The sequence below is a fragment of the Dipodomys ordii genome, unplaced genomic scaffold (assembly GCF_000151885.1).
Source record: "Dipodomys ordii isolate 6190 unplaced genomic scaffold, Dord_2.0 Scaffold64, whole genome shotgun sequence".
NCBI lineage: Eukaryota > Metazoa > Chordata > Mammalia > Rodentia > Heteromyidae > Dipodomys > Dipodomys ordii.
In genome coordinates, this window is record NW_012267280.1 from 2,253,304 (window position 1) to 2,272,370 (window position 19,067).

General features: G+C 53.5%; 1 protein-coding gene across 2 annotated transcripts in view; it reads left to right on the top strand.

Annotated features, from left to right (window-relative positions):
• Uhrf1 (ubiquitin-like with PHD and ring finger domains 1) overlaps positions 1-18,165 on the top strand; it is a 29,144-nt gene extending 10,979 nt beyond the window's left edge. For both annotated transcript variants that reach the window (XM_013022943.1, XM_013022944.1), the window contains exons 3-17: positions 1,486-1,719; positions 2,300-2,460; positions 4,531-4,746; positions 8,844-8,944; positions 9,035-9,221; positions 9,716-9,839; positions 10,023-10,130; positions 10,530-10,634; positions 11,743-11,849; positions 12,648-12,810; positions 12,945-13,082; positions 15,294-15,417; positions 15,510-15,655; positions 15,965-16,063; positions 16,738-18,165. In XM_013022943.1, the coding sequence (XP_012878397.1) occupies positions 1,486-1,719; positions 2,300-2,460; positions 4,531-4,746; positions 8,844-8,944; positions 9,035-9,221; positions 9,716-9,839; positions 10,023-10,130; positions 10,530-10,634; positions 11,743-11,849; positions 12,648-12,810; positions 12,945-13,082; positions 15,294-15,417; positions 15,510-15,655; positions 15,965-16,063; positions 16,738-16,884 (2,160 nt within the window). In that variant the 3' untranslated portion in view covers positions 16,885-18,165. The remainder of the gene's footprint in view (positions 1-1,485; positions 1,720-2,299; positions 2,461-4,530; positions 4,747-8,843; positions 8,945-9,034; positions 9,222-9,715; positions 9,840-10,022; positions 10,131-10,529; positions 10,635-11,742; positions 11,850-12,647; positions 12,811-12,944; positions 13,083-15,293; positions 15,418-15,509; positions 15,656-15,964; positions 16,064-16,737) is intronic.
• The last annotated feature ends 902 nt before the right edge of the window (positions 18,166-19,067 follow it).

Here is a 19,067-nt window from a genome sequence, read left to right on the forward strand (position 1 = left end):
CCCCCCGCTCTCCCTCTCTCTCCCTCCTCTTGTCAGTTATGAACTTAGGACTTGGGTACTGTCCCTGAGCCTCTTGAGCACAGCGCCACTTCTGGCTTTTGAGGGGTTAATTGGAGATAAAAGTCTCACAGGGACTTTTCTGCCTGGGCTGGCTTTGAACCTCCACCCTCAGATCTCAGCCTCCTGAGTAGCTAGCGTTACAGGTATGAGCCACTGGCGTCCAGCAGCTTTTTTTTTTGTTGTTTGGGTACGCAGCCCATGCTGCACCCCACTCATGCAATCCTCTTGCCTATGCCTATTGAGTGTTGCAGGCATCCACTGTGGGCAGCTTTAGATCCAGGGTCACTGAGCCTCGAGTTCCCCCGTTGTTCTTAGGTCCACTCACAGCTGTGAAACCATTGCAGTGAGCCTTTAGAACACCTCATCTCAAGGAAGTTCTGAGCCCTTCTATGCCCTCTGCCCCCATTCCCTTCTTCCATCTCTGGATTCATCCCATCTGGATGTTTCCAGAATATTTTGGGCCTTTCATGGCTACTTTTGTCACGAGCATGTTGTCCTCAGTATCCCTCCATGCTGTAGTAGAGTCGGAGCATGGTGTCCAAGTGTGGGGCTGACCGTGCTGTCTGTCTGTCTGGTGGTGGATTGGTGGTCTCCTCTTGGGATGTATGGTGTGTGATGTGTGTGACTTATGTGCGAGTTGATTTGGCCCCTCCTTCCGTCCCTGGCACCTCTGCTGGTGCAGAGCTGTGTCGACCCCCGGGGGTTCCCCCTGTGTGCTGGGTGAACAGGCAGATGAGTGGTATTTGGGGACCTCACCTTCCAGCCTGGGCTCCAGGCTGGGGTTTGGCCACCTGAGAGACCTGCCTGCAGCGGGGGTGAGCTGAAGCGATGGGCAGGGCACCTGTGCCCAGTTAGCTGTTGTCAGGCCAGGCCAGGCCTTTGAACTCTAGCATGGGAAGAACAGGGGGTCTTCGTTCCTCATCTCCCTCCCTCTCTACCTCACTAGAGAACAGGCTGGGAACCTGCTGACTTGGGTGCTCCTGGTCTGTGAGGGGGAGACCTCTGCACCCCAGGGGGCCGACTGCTAGGAGCAGTGATGGGTCCTAGGGCGGGCAGAGGGGAAGCTGAGGATGCTGTGTGTGTGCGGGCTGCTCAGAGCTGGACCCCTGCGTATGCTCAGAGGATGGGGATGGAGGGTGGGTTCAGAAGGGAAAATGAGGGGGCTAGCCAAGCCGTGCAGGTCCTCTTGACTATACAGAGCAGAATTGTTGCCTGATATCCTTGTTGCGATGACCACCGACGTCTCCAGATGTGGCCAGATGTTTCGTGGGCACTTGTCTTTGATCAGGAGCCTGTGGCTATCAGTGGCCCAGGCACATTGGGCTCTGCGGTCCTCCATCCCCTCCCCCTCCCCTCCTCCCTCCCCCACCTACCTGCAGCCCCTGACATGCGCAGGACAAGCGTCCCCTGTGTCCATCTCTGCAGATGGAGGACGGCCACACTCTCTTCGATTATGACGTGCGCCTGAATGACACCATCCAGCTGCTGGTGCGGCAGAGCCTGGTGCTGCCGTCCAGCTCCAAGGAGAGAGACTCCGAGCTGTCAGACACTGACTCCGGCTGCTGCCTGGGCCAGAGCGAGTCTGACAAATCCTCCACCCACGGCGAGGCAGCGGGCGACAAGGACGCCCTGGACGAGACGGACCTGGGGCTGTACAAGGTAAGGCCCGCGTGGCTGCCGGGAGGAGGCCTGAGGCCCGCCACCGGCCTGGCACACCAGGACAGGGGCACCCTGGCACCATCTGTTTGGGCACCTGGGGTCTCCTGTGGTCCTGGGGGGCACTCGTGGGTGGGTCTTGGCGGGGGGATCCCGCATCCCTGGTGACTCTGAAGCTAGGACCAGTGTCAGGGCCATGGGACCCACGTAATGGTGGAACTTTCTAGAAGTTGCACAGGAAGGTCTGGGTTTCTAGCATCTCTGGACATGGCCGGGCCTGCGGCCATGTTTAACGAGGCACTGCTTCTCACCTAGGCAAGTCTCCTACCTCAGGCCCCCTGGACCGGGTTTGGGTACACGTTGGCACAACTTGGGAGCCAGGTGGCCCGCAGAAACCCCCACGCCCCGCAGTGTGCATCACCCTGCAGCTGCCAGCCTATTGCGGGGGTCTGAGTTGGCATCCTTGCCTGAGGCCCAAACAAACCCTGCTGCCCCCCCCACCCCTGCCTTGCTGCCCCCACCCCTGCCCCACTCTCCCCACTGTCCCAGTCCCCAGGTTGAGTAAGCCTGCTCTTGCGTGCAGGTGAACGAGTACGTGGATGCCCGGGACACTAGCATGGGTGCGTGGTTTGAGGCGCAGGTGGTACAGGTGCTAAGGAAGGCTCCGGCCCAGGAGGAGCCCTGCAGCTCCACGGCCATCCCGACCCTGGAGGAGGACATTGTGTACCGGGTGAAATACGATGAGTGAGTGCTCTGTGTGGTGGGGGCGGGGCCTGGCGGGGTGATCACGCCGGGGGGCTTTCCGTGAGTGACCAGGGTGCATGCAGGGTCTCCTCCTCCCCTCGCTCCTTCTTCCCTCTGTGCTCATTATGGGATCCTCTGGGACTGTGCCTTCTCCCTCCCTGCTGCTCCCTGCGTCCCAGGCCCCAGCTGGGGACAGGAATGGCGCGTCTGCCCACAGGGATGGTGTCTGGTCTGCTCAGGCTGCCTCTGCCCCGGGTCATGTCAGGTTTTAATCCATACACCTGTGTTCTTAGGTTTTGCCCACTGGAAGCCCAAGGATAAGGTGTTGGCCAGGGGGGATCTGTGCGGTCCTGACTCAATTACAGCTGTCAGCTCTGCCACCTCTCCCCGCTCCCCAATCTTCCCCTCTTTCCTCTCCTCTCTTCCCTTCCCTCCATTTCTTCTCCCTCTTCCCCTTTTGCCCCCTCTCCCTCCCTCTCTTCTTCTCTGTCTCTCTCTTCCTTTCTCTCCTGGGATTTGAACTCAGGGCCCTGTGCTTGCTAGACAGACTCCCTACCACGGAGCCACACCTGCAGCCTTTTAATTGCATTAATACTATTTTGTTTGATGCTGGGCCTAGGGCTTGAATCCAGGGTCTGGGCGCTGTCCCTGAGCTTTTTCACTCAAGATTAGCATTCTACCACTTCCAGCCTTAGTGCCACTTCATTGGAGATAAGAGTCATGGAATTTTCTGCCTGGGCTGGCTTTGAATGGTGATCCTCAGATCTCAGCCTCCTGAGTAGCTAGGATGACAGGCATGAGTCACAGTGCCTGTTGGCTTTCTCTTTTTTGCCGGTCCTAGGGCTTGAACTCTGGCCTTGGGCGCTGTCCCTCAGCTCTTCAGCTCAAGGTGAGCGCTCTGACGCTTGAGCCACAGTGCCACTTCCAGTTTTCTAGTGGTTTATTGGAGATAAGAGTCTCATGGACTTTCCTGCCCAGGCTGGGTTTGAACTGTGATCCTTAGATCTCAGCCTCCTGAGGATTACAGGCCTGAGCCACGGGTACCCGGCGTCTTTTTCTTTTATGTCATCTATCTTTTTTGTTGTTGTTGTTGTTGGTAGTGGGACTGAACTCTGGGCCTGGGCACTGTCCCTGAGCTCTTCAGCTCAAGGCTAGCACGCTACCACTTGAGTCAAATGCCACTTCTTTCTGCTTATGTGGTGGTGAGGAATCGAACCCAGGGCCTCATGTATGCGAGACAATCACTCTACCACTGAGCCAAATTCCCAGCCCTAAATCATCTATCTTTTATGCCTGACCAGTCCTGGATTTGGGACCCTCCTATTTATGCATTTCTTTAGGGTGTGGTCAGGAGATGGGGCGTGGCTAAGTTGGTGGGTGGGGGTGGGCCCAGGCCATACATAGAGCATCTCCCTGGCAAGTGGGAGTCCCTGACTTCTGATCGCAGTACTGCCAAAAAGCCAGTGTCACGAAGTGGGTCGTTTATGAATATGGGAATTGTTTCTCTCTGGTTTGTGTTGGCTGTAGGCTCATGGTCAGACTGTTGGCAGGCTAGCCTCCTCTGCCAGGTCTGAGGCTGGGGCCCTGGCAGGGGGTAGGGGATTAGGGGGGTGGGGAGGGAACCTGCCTTGGTGGTCACTGTAATTTTTTGTGTTTTCTGGAAGCTGTGGCCCTTCTTCCTTCCTCTCCTCCTCTTTTTCCTCTTTCTTTCCCTTCTCCTCCCTCCTCTTCTCTCCTCCCTCTTCTTCCTCTCCTCTTCCCCTCTCTCCTCCCCTCCTCCCTTCCTCCTTTCCTCTCTCCTTCCCTCTCTTTCACCTGCCTTCATCTTCCTGTGATGTTGGCCCTTCTGTCCCCTGTCTTATAGACTCCCATCTTGGAGTCTGCTCCAGGACCCCATATCCAAAAGAGGCCACATCCTGGGAAGATGTGCCCAGCCTGCCCCCCTCCCTCAGCTGTGACCTGTGCTCAGCGCGTGCGCACTAGAGAGGTCATCAGGGGCGGGGTCATCTTCTACCCACTGAAGAGAGCCTGTGTGGCAGCTCTCGGGCTCAGACCAAGGCTTTCCTGCAGCTACCCGGAGAACGGCGTGGTGACCATGAACTCCAGGGACGTCCGAGCGCGTGCCCGCACCATCCTCCCGTGGCAGGATCTGGAGGTGGGTCAGGTGGTCATGCTCAACTACAACCCTGACCACCCCAAGGAGCGGGGCTTCTGGTACGACGCGGAGATTGTCAGGAAGCGCGAGACCCGGACGGCACGCGAGCTCTATGCCCACGTCATGCTGGGGTGAGCCCTTCCCGTCCTGTCCCCAGCCATGCACCAGCCCACAGGTCCACAGACGGCTCTCCGGAGGCTTCCTATCTGTCCCCACGTTGTTGTCCGAGCTGTTGGAAGGGTACAGGAGGGTGTGAGGGTCAGGAGCTCTCATGCAGGTCCTGGGAATGCAAAGCGGGCTGTTGGGGTGCATTGAGACCGGGCACTGAGCCAAACCCCAGCTGTGAGCTGTGGTCTGCCTGGTCATCACTGTCCTGTTTTGTTTCTGAGATGGTGTCTCACCGTGTGGTCCAGTCCGGCCTCAGACTCTCAGGGTCAAGCTAGCCCTGCCTCAGCCTTCCAAGTGCTGGGATTAGAGGCATGTGCCATCATGCGAGCCCTGTTCCATTCATTGACTGCTGATCTTTTTCTTCTTTTGAGCTTGCTTTGGGTTGGTTTTGCTCTTTTCTAATACAGGAATTTTCTGAATTTGAGACATTTCCTCTCTGTGTGTGTGTGTGTGTGTGTGTGTGTACGTGTACGTGTATGTGTACTTGGGATTTGATTTCAGGGTCTTGAGTTTACTAGGTGGTTACTATACTATTTGAACCCCACTCCCTCCCTCCCTCGCTCCCTCCTTCCCTCCCTTCTTTCCTTCCTTCCCTCCTTCCCTCCCTACCTTTTTTTTCCCTGTCAGTCATGGGGCTTGAACTCAGGTCGTGGGCTCTGTCCCTGAGTCCTTTTGCTCAGGGCTACCACTCTACCACTTTTAGCCACTTTTGGTTTTCTGGTGGTTAATTGGAGGTAAGAGTCTCAGGCCCAGGCTAGCTTTGAACTGTGATCCTCATATTTCAGCCTCCTGAGTAGCTAGGATTATAGGCATGAGCCAAAGCTTGCTTGCTTTTTTTTTTGCTTTTAAACTAGGGTAAAGACATGTTTAATAGCACATCATAATCAACCCAATTTTGCTAAGCACATTAACTAAAAAAATATGTGTGTGTCCCATACTTTAAGACTTCTTGGCTTGCTTCTGAAGCCCCCCTTTTGGTATCTTTGTAGGAAAGCATTCTGATATTGAGAAGATGGCCATTAGAAATTTCTTTATGGAAAATTACAAAATAGCACCCAGAGAATTACTGAAAAATACATTTAGTTAGTAATTATATCCACAACAAGCTCCTCTTTCTTTTGCCTTTTCTTTTTTCTTTGGGTCCAGTCGTGGACCCTGAACTCTGGGCTTGGGCGTTGTCCCACAGCTCTTCAGCTCAAGGCTAGCGTGTTACCACTTGAGCCACAGCACCACTTCCGGCTTTTTCCTTTTTGCTTATGTGGTGCTGAGAAATCGAACCCAGGGCCTCATGCATGCAAGGCAAGTGCTCTACTACTGAGCCACCTTCCCAGCACCTGTGATCCTTTTTTTTTTTTGTTGGTCGTGGGGCTTGAACTCTGGGCTTGGGCTCTGTCCTTGCATTCTTCAGCTCAAGGCAAGCTCTCTACCACTTGAGCCATAGCACCACTTCTGGTTTTCTAGTGGTTTATTGGAGATAAGAATCTCACAGACTTTTTTGCTTGGGCTGGCTTTGAACCGTGTCCTCAGATCTCAGCCTCCTGAGTAGCTAGGATTACAGGTGTGAGCCACTGGCACCTGGCCCTTTTTTTTTTTTTTTTGCTAGTACTATGGCTGGAACTCAGGGCCTGGGTACTGTCTCTAAGCTTCATTTGCTCAAGGCTAGCGCTCTACCACTTGCGCCACAGCGCCACTTCCAGCTTTTTTTGTTTATGTGGCACTGAGGAATCAATCCCAGGGCTTCGTGCATGCTAGGCAAACAATTTACCATTAGGCCACATTCCCAGCCCCCTGTGATCCTTCTAACTTAGAATCTCATATAGCTAGGATAACAGGTACATGTCACTCTTCCCATGTTTTTACTGATTGACATAGGGTCTTGAGAAACTTGTCCTGGCTAGCTTGAACTGTGAGCCTCTGGATCTCAGCCTCTCAAGTAGCTGGAATGATAGGTGTGAGGCTCTATTTTCTTTTTTCTAATGCAGGCATTACATGATACAGGTTTCTCTCTCAGCTCTGCTTTGACATGTTTTTTTTTTTGTTGTTGTTGTTGGTCATGGGGCTTGAACTCTGGGCCTGCGTACTGCCCCTAAGTTCTTCAGCTCAAGGCTAGCGCTCTACCACTTGAGCTACAGCGCCACTTCTGGTTTTCTGGTGGTTCATTGGAGATAAGAGTCTCACAGACTTTCTTGCCCGGGCTGGCTTTGAACCGAGATCCTCAGATCTCAGCCTCCTGAGTAGTTAGTTGGTGTGAGCCACCAGTGCCCGGCTTGGCATGTATTTTGTTGTTTGTTTTGTGTGTGGAGTTTGGCAGTCTTGAGGCTTGAACTCAGAGCCTGGTCACTGTCCTTGAGCTTTGGTCTCAAGGCTGGTGCTCTCCTGCTTGAGTCACTGCTCTACTTCTGGCTTTTTGGTGGATAACTGGAGAGAGGAGTCTCATGGACTTTTCTGAAAGCCTGGGCTGGCTTCAAACCATGATCCTCAGATCTCAGTCCCCTGAGTAGTTCAGATGGTAGGCATGAGCCACCAGTGCCCACTTAAGTTTCATATTGAAACATTTCCTTTGAGACTTCATTTTGCCCTTTTTTTCCGGTCCTTATCTGACTGTACTGTAGTCAGCTGTGATCTCAGCTGCCTGATAGCTGGATCATGGTGAAGGGTGCATTGGTAGCAGGTGCAGCTGGGTTGTATGGCTCAAGAAGAACCAGATCTGCCATGAGCAGGAGTGATCTTCTGATTGCCAGTAGCCAAAGCCTTGTAAGAAATCCTGGCCACATCCATAGAGTAGTCTGCCCCTGCTCTCAGCTTTGGGATCCCCAGGCTGTGGGACATTGATTGTTTTGGTACCTGGGTCCCAATGTTTGTTGTTTATACTGGTAGCTGGGCTTGGCACCCTCAGGGCCTCTCATTTACACCCAGTTTGATTGCTTATGGCTAGCACTCTACTACATAAGCCACACCTCCAGTGAGTGTGGTCATGGGGTCTGGTGGACCTTTTTGCTCAGTTGGCTTTGTACCACATCCCAGATTCCTGAGTAGCTGGGATTACAGGCAGGAGCATGAGCATGGGCGCCCATGTTGAGGTGATACTTGGTATACACTGGGTTACAGGAACCCTAGCTTCATGTGTGTATGTGTTTGGGTGTAGACATGGGGCAGTTCACCCACATGAGCAGGGCTCATCCGTGATAGATGGGACTTAACTGTACCTATAGGAAATTTGGGTCCGATCGTGGGCCTGAACTCTGAGACCTAGCCCTGCCCCCTAGCTCTTCAGCTCAAGGTTAGCACTTGAGCTACCACTTGAGCCACAGCACCACTTCGGCTTGTTTTTTTGCTTATGGGTGCTGAGGAATCAAACCCAGGGCCTCAAGCATGCAAGGCAAGCGCTCTACCACTGAGCCACCTTCCCAGCCCCTGAATCTTTTGTTTTTATGTTTTTCGATTTGCTCATGTTTGTGGTGGCACTAGGGTTTTGAACTCAAGACCTAGGACTTGCTGTGCAGGTACTGTGTCACTTGAGGAATTATTCCTAGTCCTTTTTTGCTTTACTGCTTCGTTTTCAAATAGAGTATCATTTTTGTTCTCATGGGCATGAACCAAGATGCTCCTATTTTTTGCCTCCGCATAGCTAAGATGTTAGGTGTGCACACTATGTCCAGCTTTTATTGGTCGAGATGGGGGGGGTCTGGCTAACTTTTTGACCAGGTTGGCCTAGAACCTTGATCCTCCCAATCTCAGCTTCCGGAGTAGCTGGGATTCCAGGTGTTTGCAACCGTGCCCAGCTCATTCGTGCGTTCCTGCAATTGAATCTGGTATGGCCTTGTGTGTTCCATGGTTTTGGCCAGGTCTGTGGTTCGCAGCACATTTGGAAGCTGTGGTTTTCGCCGTTTTGTCTGGAGTGTCTAGGTTGGCAGGACTTTGCTTGGCCAGACGGTCACCAGGCTGAGCTCAGCCCTTGGGGCCTTCTGCCTGGCCCCTGCCCCTCAGCAGTGATCTGTGCTGCTCTGCCACGGGGCTGGGCAGCTAGCATGTTCTAATGTTCCAGAACATTCTCCCATAGGGACAACTCTCTCAACGACTGTCGGATCGTGTTTGTGGATGAAGTCTTCAAGATTGAGCGCCCCGGCGAAGGAAGCCCCATGGTGGATAACCCTTTACGACGTGAGTCCTCCAGTCCCCCGACCCTGGGCCTTTCCTGCAATGCCCCCCCCCCCCCGGGTGGCATGGCTGACCGAGCCTTCCTGTGCCCAGGGAAGAGCGGCCCGTCCTGCAAGTACTGCAAGGATGACCCCAACAAGCTGTGCCGCGTGTGCGCCTGCCACCTCTGCGGGGGCCGCGAGGCGCCCGAGAAGCAGCTGCTGTGCGACGAGTGTGACATGGCCTACCACCTGTACTGCCTGTGCCCGCCCCTCAGCAGCGTGCCCACCGAGGCCGAGTGGTGAGGGAGGGGCCTCCCCCCCCCCCGGGGGCGGGACACACGTGGAGGGCAGCGGAGGGAGGACCTCCCCGTGGCCAGTGTCGTCACTTGCGGAGGACATGGTGGAAGGTTGCTTTGGGTTCAGTTGTGACCTGGGGGGGGCAGGGGAGGGGCATCTGTGTCCCAGTCTCTTCCTTCCCCTCCCCACCCGGTTTCCCCCTGCCTCCCACTCTGGAGATAGGGAAACCAAGTCATGGCTGGGAGCCTGTGCACATTGTGTGTGGCCCACTGGGTTTATTGCCCCTGTGGGTAGGGCCTGGGGTCATTGGCAGTTGAGCGGCAAGGAGAGCCCCCCGTCGCATGCGTGTCCCGGCTGGTGGCCCGGGGTCCCCATTTGAAAGCCTGCTTTGTGGCCACAGGTTCTGGACTGCACAGAGTGAGCGGTGCTGGGTGACCGCTGTGTCTGGGCCCGTGGGCAGAATGGCGCGTGACTCACCCACCCTTTGTCCTTGCAGGTACTGTCCCGAGTGCCGGAATGACGCCAGCGAGGTGGTGCTGGCAGGAGAGCGGCTGCGAGAGAGCAAGAAGAAGGCCAAGATGGCATCCGCAACCTCGTCCTCCCAGCGGGACTGGGGCAAGGTGGGGGCGTCCCCCGCCCCTCCGCTGCCTCTGCTGCCCCTGCCCCTGTCCCCTGCTCCCCTTCCCCTGCTCCCTTGCTTGTGTTCCTCTGCCCCTGTGCTCTGTGCTCCCTGCCCGTGCTCCCCCTGCTCCCCTGCCCCCCATGCTCTGCTGCTGTGCTCACTTGCTGTCCTCTGCACACAGGGCATGGCGTGTGTTGGCCGCACGAAGGAGTGCACCATCGTCCCCTCCAACCACTATGGACCCATCCCCGGCATCCCCGTGGGCACCATGTGGCGGTTCCGTGTCCAGGTACCCGTGGCTGCATGGGCACCGCCTCCTAGCAGCTGAGCAGAGGGTAGAGGCTGGAGCCTGCGGGCCTGGGCTGGCACGGGAGGGTGCAGGCAGGCTGGAGGTCACCAGGGACGGAAACGTCGGGTCCTGAGTGCTCGCCCAGGCTGGGGAGACCTTCATGGAAGTACTCCACAGCCAAGATCAGCCCCGTGGTGATAGACCTGCCCTGGGTGTCAGGTACCAGGAGAGGAGATGCCGGAGACCTGTATTCAGGGGTGCAGCAGCATCTGGTTTGTTGAGCTGCCCAGGGCTTCCCAGATGTAGTGTGGGTCCCCGGTGTAGGATTGGTCATGGGGAAGCCTGGACACGTCATGGAGTGGCCGAGGCCTGACCTTTGTCTCCTGGTGGTGCTGGCAGGTCAGCGAATCCGGGGTCCACCGGCCGCATGTGGCGGGGATCCATGGCCGCAGTAACGACGGGGCGTACTCGCTGGTCCTGGCTGGCGGCTACGAGGATGATGTGGTGAGTGCCTGTGGGGATGGCTTCCTCTTTAAAGTTGTGGCAAGACACCCAGGACATGAAGTACGCCATCACAGCCATTTCTTTGTGTGGTACTGGGAATGAGCTTGGCCTTGGTGTTTGCCAGGCAGGCATTTCCACGTGAGTCATGTCCCCAGCCCTATTTAAGGCTGGTTGTTTTTCCTGTCCAGGCCTGCCCCTAGACTGTGTGTGTGTGTGTGTGTGTGTGTGTGTGTGTGCGTGCATATATATATACATGCATATGTGTGTATATATGTGTATATATACATACATAAGTATATATACACACATATATATTTGTGTCTGTGTGTGTGTGTTGGTCCTAGGGCTTGAACTCAGGGCCTGGGCATTGTCTCTTGAGCTTTTTTACTCAAGGCTGATGCTCTACTATTTTTTTTTCTTTTTTTGGGTCCGGTCGTGGGGCCTGAACTCTGGGCCTGGGCGCTGTCCCTCAGCTCTTCAGTTCAAGGTTAGCGCTCTACCACTTGAGCCACAGCGCCACTTCCGGCTTTTTTTCTTTTTTGCTTATGTGGTACTGAAGAATCGAACCCAGGGCCTCACGCCTGTAAGGCAAGCGCTCTACCACTGAGCCATCTTCCCAGCCCCTGATGCTCTACTATTTGAGCCACAGCTTTACTTCTGTTTTTTGGTGGTTAATTGGAGATAAAAGTCTCATGGACTTTCCTGCTTGGGCTAGTTTTGAGCCATAATTTTCAGATCTCAGACTCCCCAGTAGCTGGGATTATAGGCATGAGCCATTGGTGTCCAAAGCAATCATCAATTTCATGGACTCCCCCCACTTCCCCAGACTTTTTTTTCTGCCTGCATCTCCTCTGCCCCAGCTTCCCTAGAGTTATAGGTGTGAGCTACTAGTGCCCAGTCAATCTACTTATTTTTTACTTCCTCCAGAAGCTGAGATATCAGGTGTGTGCCACAGCTCCCAGCTATTGGTTATGATAGGGTCTCTGAAACTTTTCTGCCCAGGCCTTGAACCCCCCCCCCCCATCCTCCAGATCTCAGCCTCTGAGTAGCTGGGCTTACAGGGTGAGCACCATTGCCTGGCTCACTTCTGCCTTCTTGTCTGTCCTAGGACCATGGGAATTTTTTCACATACACAGGGAGTGGAGGGCGAGACCTTTCTGGTAACAAGCGGACTGCAGAACAGTCATGTGACCAGAAACTCACCAACACCAACAGGTTTGTGGAGAACACATTTCTTTCTCTATCCGTCCTTGTCTGTCCTGTGCTGTGCTTGGTTTTGGTCTTGGCATGATGGCCAGTGAGAGTAGATGTTGGGTATTTGTTTACTTAACGCAATTCTGAGGTTTGAACTCAATGTGATTGCTAGGTTGGTTCAATCCTGCTAGGCCACACCTTCAACCTCTTGTCTATTTGCTGAGGGCCTCTGTTATCTAGGGGGACTAAAGCAAATGTCTTGTCCAAGGCCACAGAGGTGGGCTTCCATTGACTGCAACTATGGGGTTCTGCCATCCTATCGCAAAAGCAGCCATGGGCCATGAGGGGATGAGCAGGCTGGCTGTGGATTAGCGAATCAGGAAGTAAGCTGGAATTCACCCTGTTTTACCTACGGGGAATGGATTTTTTTTTTTTTTGGTGGATATACTGGCGCTTGAACTCAGGGCCTGGGTGCTGTCCCTGAGCTTTTGTGCTCAACGCTGGTACTCTTACCACTTTGAGCTACAGCTCCACTTAGTTTCCTGGTGGTTAATTGGTGATGAGTCTTGCAGACTTTACTGCCTGGACTGGCCTTGAACCGTGGTCCTTCTATCTCAGCCTCCTGAGAAGCTAGGTTTACAGGTGTGAGCCACCAGAGCCCGACTATTTGCCTTCTCATCAGGAACCCCAAGTGCAGTGGAACCCTATTTGGTCCCCATTCCTCCCTCTAAGATCTGTTACCACAGAGGGCCACGTGAGGCCATTGTACCTCTCTTTAGAGGAGACAACATTCCAACCTGGGGACCCGACTCTCCACAGGGCCTTGGCGCTCAACTGCTCAGCGCCCATTGATGATGTAAAAGGGGCGGAGTCCAAGGACTGGCGGTCAGGGAAGCCTGTCCGGGTGGTCCGGAACATGAAGGGTGGAAAGCATAGCAAGTACGCCCCAGCCGAGGGAAACCGCTATGACGGCATCTACAAGGTGAGCCTGGGCCCTGCCCTCTGCACCCCTGGGCCCTGCCCTCTGCACCCCTGGGCCCTGCCCTCTGCACCCCTGGGCCCTGCCCTCTGCACCCCTGGGCCCTGCCCGTGTGATGCTCCCTGTCCCTGCCACAGGTGGTGAAGTACTGGCCCGAGAAGGGCAAGTCTGGCTTCCTGGTGTGGCGGTACCTGCTGCGGAGGGATGACAGTGAGCCTGGGCCCTGGACCAAGCAGGGAAAGGACCGAATCAAGAAACTGGGGCTCACCATGCAGGTGCGTGCAAGCCCCAGAGCACCCCCACCTGCTATATATGTACCTCAGGGCCCAGCTGGCCTACTCAGGGCTCCCCAGGAAGGCTGTGGAGTGTGGGGGTTGGTACTTAGGCACACAAGGCCTCAGAGGCCCAAGGTTCTCCTGGGTCCCTGTCCTTCAGCACGACCTTCCAGGACCCCAGAAAGTAGCACCTGGGCTTTGGCCAGGGGCTGTGTAGTGGGCAGCTGATGTTCTTGTCTGTGTCCCTGTCGTAGGGGGAGTCAAGCCTGGTTAGCTGTGTTTGTGAAGAATTTGAAATCTGGTTTTTCTCTAGCTTGCCCCCACCTTCTCTGCCTTATAATTAATTCCTTGTTACGAGGATTTGAACTCCTCTACTTGGTGTACCTACCACTTGAGCCAAGCCTCCAGCCTGGTATTTTGCTAGTTAATTGGAGATGGAATGTCATGGGTTTGTCTTTCTGGGCTGGACTGGGACTGAGATCCTCTGATCTCAGGCACCTGAGTGAGGCAATCATTGTGTGCTACTATGCCTGACCTGAGGTCTTTTATGTGTGGTTTTTTCCTTTCTTTTCTTTTCTTTTTTTTTTTTTTTAATTTGGTGGTGCCATATTGGAACCCAGGGCCTCAAGCCTGCTGGGCCATTGCCTACCAGTGCGGCCTGCCTGCAGCTAGAGCTGCCTCCCCTCCTGCTCTGCTCCAGCATCAGTGCAGGTAGAACTGGCAGAAAGCAGACAGACAGGCAGGTTGTTCCCCCAGGGTCCTGCAGGACTCTCCTTTCTGCAGCCAGTTTCCTAAGAGCAGATTACAGAAAATAAATTCCTCAAATCAAATTCCTCACTCTATAATCCTGGTGTCTTCTGTTCCCACCTTGGAGACTTGCTTCCCAGCTGATAAATGTGGGGCTATTTAAGGAATCTTAATTGCTACTGAGAATCTGATAGTGCCCGCCCTCCCCCCAGGGGGTTACAGGGGCTGTCATTTGAATGAGCTTCTGCACCCAAGGAATTGCCAAAGATCTAGGGAAAAGAGAACCAACACTTCCAGCTTTTTGGTGTCTCATTGGAGATAAGGCTCTCTGGAACTTTCCTGATGGGGCTGGCTTTAAACTGTAATCCTCCGATCTCAGCCTCCTGAGTAGCTGGGATTACAGGTATGAGCCACCAGTGCCTGGCGAAGAGTTCAAACAACGGGGACACACACACACACACACACACACACACACACACACACTTTCTCTCTCTCTCTCTCTCTCAAATTTGTTGGGCTGGTAATGTAGCTGAAGCCTGCCTAGCAGTGTAAGGCTTTGCTTGGGTTCTACAAAGCACAGAAAAAAAAGGCCCCAGGCCTCTAGTTATTTAAAATAAGGTTTCCTTGAATTCCGGGATTCCTTTTTTTTTTTTTTGTCTCAGACTGGGGGACTTCAACTCTATCTGACACGTTTGCTCATTAGCTGTCACTCTACGACCTAAGCCACGCCTCCAGTCCTCTGAAAGGGCTCCTTGACACACAGTGGTCAGCTGCACAGTGCTGGCCACAGACCAGGCTCTACTGTGAAGGAAATCCTTGTTCACACCTGCTTTGGGTTTTGTTTTCTTTTTTTCTTGCAGTCTCAGGGTTGGACCCAGGGCCTCCCCCACAGAGATAACGACTAAGTCACATCCAGCCCATGTTATTCATTACTGTATGTGCATATACATGGATATACGTCCACAAATAGGTGTGGATGGTAATGAATAAAGTGGGAATGATTTATTTTACATACATACATATATATGTGTGTATGTATGTGTGTATATATATATATATATGTACATGTTTCATATGTGTGTGGTGGCTTTGGATCTGAGCTCCGAGGTTTGTACTTGGCTAGGCAGACCCTCTACTGCTTGAGCCATGCCCCAGCCTACACTACAGTCTTCCCCATAGCTGGGATGACAGGTAGACATCACCACTTCCGGTATGTTGAAATGAAGTTCCGTTTCCTTTTTGTCCAGGCTGGCAAAGAACCACCATCCTTCCAGTCCAGCCTGCTGAGCAGCTGGGTTGACAGTTCCTTGCTGGCCAGTGACAATGTCCTTGATGTACAGGATTCTGCCATTAGGCACCTTTGAGTGGCTGGGGTAGGGGCAGGGCTGGTCCAGCTCTGGCTGAGCTTGGCAAGTGGGTCTCCCATCATGTCATGCTGTGTCCCCCCTGGTGCCTCTCCTGCAGTACCCTGAAGGCTACTTGGAAGCCCTGGCCAACAAGGACAAGGAGAAGGAGAACAGGAGCGCGGCCACAGGGCAGGGGACCCTCACGTCCCCCACGCAGAGCTTGTGGAAGCGGAAGTCCACAGGTGGGTGTCCCCTTGCCCCCACATCCTGCCCCTCCCCGCAGCCCAGAGCCAGCCGCGCCCCTCACCTTGTCCTCTTGCATTGCTGTCTCCAGGCCAGGCCAGCTCGGTGACCCGGAGCAGCAAGAAGACCAAGCTGGAGCCACACAGCCTCACAGCCCAGCAGACCAGCCTCATCCGGGAGGACCAGAGCAACGCCAAGCTGTGGGACGAGGTCCTCAAGTCGCTCAGCGAAGGGCCGGTGAGTCGCCGCTCCGCCACATGCGCGGGTTCTCCCCCCCACCCCCCACCCCCAGCCCAGATGGACCCATTGCTTACAAGGCCTTGTATGCCTCCTGGACATGTTTTTGTGCAGCTGACCTTACCATCCATCCCCTTCCAGAATCTTCCATTCCACCCTGAAGCCCTGTACCTGTGTAACATTCTCCTCTTCTACCTTCCCCCCTCCCCCAATCTTTCGTCATCCTGTTGGGTGCCTGGCTTCCTCCAGGACTCCAGGAGGCGGGGACCCAACCCTGACCTCATGGGGATGCATGGTGGCCAATTGCAGGTGTTCCTGAGTAAAGTGGAGGAGGCCTTCCAGTGCATCTGCTGCCAGGAGCTGGTGTTCCGGCCCGTCACCACCGTGTGCAAGCACAATGTGTGTAAGGTGAGGTACCCGCTCTGCCACGTGTGCCCTTCCTTGGCCTTCCTCAGGACCTGGTGGGCCCTATGTCCAGGGGAACCTGCCTTCCCCATCACCTCTAGCCACTGCCGCCATTGTCTTGCTTGGCCTGTGACCTCGCTACAGCCTGTGGGGAGCAGGGAGGAGGGCTTCCTGGAGGAGGTAGACCTTGGCTAACACAGAGTATGAGGAGCTGCTGGGCAGGGAGGTGTCATGGGCCTGGCTATGTGATGCCTCCCTCCTGCCTTTCTTCACAGGGGTGGGAGAGTTGGTGTACTGAGCACCTACTAGGTGCAAAGTGCTGGGCTTGTAGCTAGGGTTGCAGGGTGCCAGGCTTGTTGAGAAAGGCTCATGGAGTCCAGCAGAGCCCAGTTGAGTCTTCACTCTCCCTGCTTCGTGGGGAATGGAGGGATAAGCCTGGGTTCCGGTGGATAAAAAGGAGAAAGAGGGCTGGGAAGGTGGCTCAGTGGTAGAGCGCTTGTTTTGCATGCCTGAGGCCCTGGGTTTTGATTCCTCAGCACCACATAAGTAGAAAAAGCCAGAAGTAGTGCTGTGGCTCAAGTGGTAGAGTGCTAGCCTTGAGCTGAAGAGCTGAGGGACAGCGCCCAGGACCAGGGTTCAAGCCCCACAATCAGCAACCTCTCCCCCACCACTTGCAGGACTGCCTGGACAGGTCCTTCCGAGCCCAGGTGTTCAGCTGCCCGGCCTGCCGCTACGACCTGGGCCGCGGCTACGTCACGGAGGTGAACCAGCCGCTGCAGAGTGTCCTCAACCAGCTCTTCCCTGGCTACGGTAGCGGCCGGTGATGCCACCCCATCTCCCGTCCTGGAACCCCAGCCCGGTCGCGGTTCTCTCTGGCCCTTGGTTTCCTCTTAGTGGGCTTAATTTAAACAGGTAGTTCCCTACAAAGGCTTGTCTCCCTCCAGCGCGTGTCCCCCTTCCCCCTCCCCCTCCCCCCTGCCATTTTTTGATTGATATTGAATCTATACGTTTGGAGGAATTCTCACATTCTGGCTGAAAGGTGGACTTCACCGCATTTTGCATTTTTTAAAAAATGAAAATACAAAGCCTGCCACTGACCTGCAAGACAGAAAAGAAAACCCGATGGTTTGAAGATGGAATTAGGAACTGCGGGCCCCCAAAGCTCTACGTGACTCAAGAGCAAATTTGCAGAATCCGTTGCCTCCTGACCCCCAGGAAATGGTGTCCGGCTGCCGAGAACAGTCTTTGCAAGGCTTGTGGGTTTGATCCCCCTGTGAAGTAAAAGCCACCGAGACAGCCCCGCTTCCAGTCACCAAGGTGTTTGGAGAAATTGGGGCTCCATGACCTGAAAGCCATCTCTGTAGGAGCCCCAGACCTGCCTGGAAGGCCTCTGTCCCCATTGGTAGAGCACTGGGGCCAAGCAGAATCTACCTCAGCTGGACTCCTCTGTCAGGGGGCTGGGTGCCACTCCAGGGGACAGTGGGGCCCCCAGGAGTAAGCGCTCAATGCCATGCATCCAAGTGCCTTCCGCCTGCCCACCCTTTTCTAAAAAGACGGGTTCTTCTTAGCACTGAATTGTTGAAAAATGCCAATCAGATTTCAGAAAGTGGCCATCCAGTTCTTCCCGACGCACTTGGGCATGTTTTGGGATGGTTTGAGTTCTTGATCATTTAAATTCACCTTTTCTTTGTAACTCAATGATTGAGAAGATGAGGGATTTGTTTTTTCTGTTTGAACAAGAACACTTTGAAATGAATTTTTTTTTGTAGTTACTGTATATGTACCAAGAAAGATGTAACTTAGGGTGTTTTTTTTTGTTTTGTTTTGGTTTATGTTTTTTGAATGGTTTGTTCATTTTTCTTAATATTACCAAAGTTTGCAGCTGATACCTCATTGGAACAAGAATATCTGAAAATTCACATAACTACAGACAAACCAGCGCAATTCTGGGTTTAAAAGTGGTGTTGTTTTTGTTTTTTCTCCCCCCTTTGTTAGATTGGTTAATGCATTAGGGAAGAAATAAGAAAATCCTGTGTAGCCTTTTTTCTGAAGTTCAATAATCTTTGTCCAGGTTTTAACTTGAGAATAAATGTTTTTCACAGATAGATTTGTTTGTGTCTCCCTCTCTGTAGCTGGATTCCATTTATTTTCCATAAGAAAGATTAGGGCTGGGGCACCAGTGGCTCACACCTGTAATTTTAGCTACTCAGAAGCCTGAGATCTGAGGATTATGGTTCAAAGTCAGCCCTGGCACAAAAGTCTGTTAGACTCTTACCTCCAATAAACTACTCAGAAAATGTACAATAGGTCTCAGAAAAGCATCATGCCTGCCATGGGAGAAGGCAATGGGGATGAGTCTTTGTTTTTGTTTTCTTTTTTATATATAACTTTTCAGATACTTAATGCAACAAAGTTCTCTGTACAGTTCATTGTTTAAAACATTCAAAATATTATGTGCTTAATCCTGGAAACATTCCTCCTCACAAAATAGCAACTTTGTTACTATTAACAAGCTACTCCCTAGCCCCCTTGGGCCTGTCTCTGTATCCACCTGTCCTGAACATTTTCCTATCAATGGAGCCACACACTATAGAACTTTTGTGTCTGTTTCTCTCACTGAGCACAGTAGCACAGTATTCCCCCCCCCTTTTTTTTTTTTTTTTGCCAGTCATGAGGCCTGAACTCTGGGCCTGGGCACTGTCTCTCTGTTCTTCAGCTCAAGCCTAATTAATGCTCTACCACTTGAACCACAGTGCCACTTCCAGCTTTTTCTGCTTATGTGGTGCTGAGGAATTGAACCCAGGGCCTCATGCATGAAAGGCAAGCACTCTATCACTGAGGCACCTTCCCAGCCCGAGACATTTTTTTTTGCCAGCCTGGGAAAGACTAATTTAAAAAAAAAAAAGCTGCGTTTTTACAATGTGGTCCATCACATACTAGAGTATCACACAGCCAGGAACAGCACAACATGGAAGGACTAGGGCTGGGAAGGTGGCTCAGTGGTAGA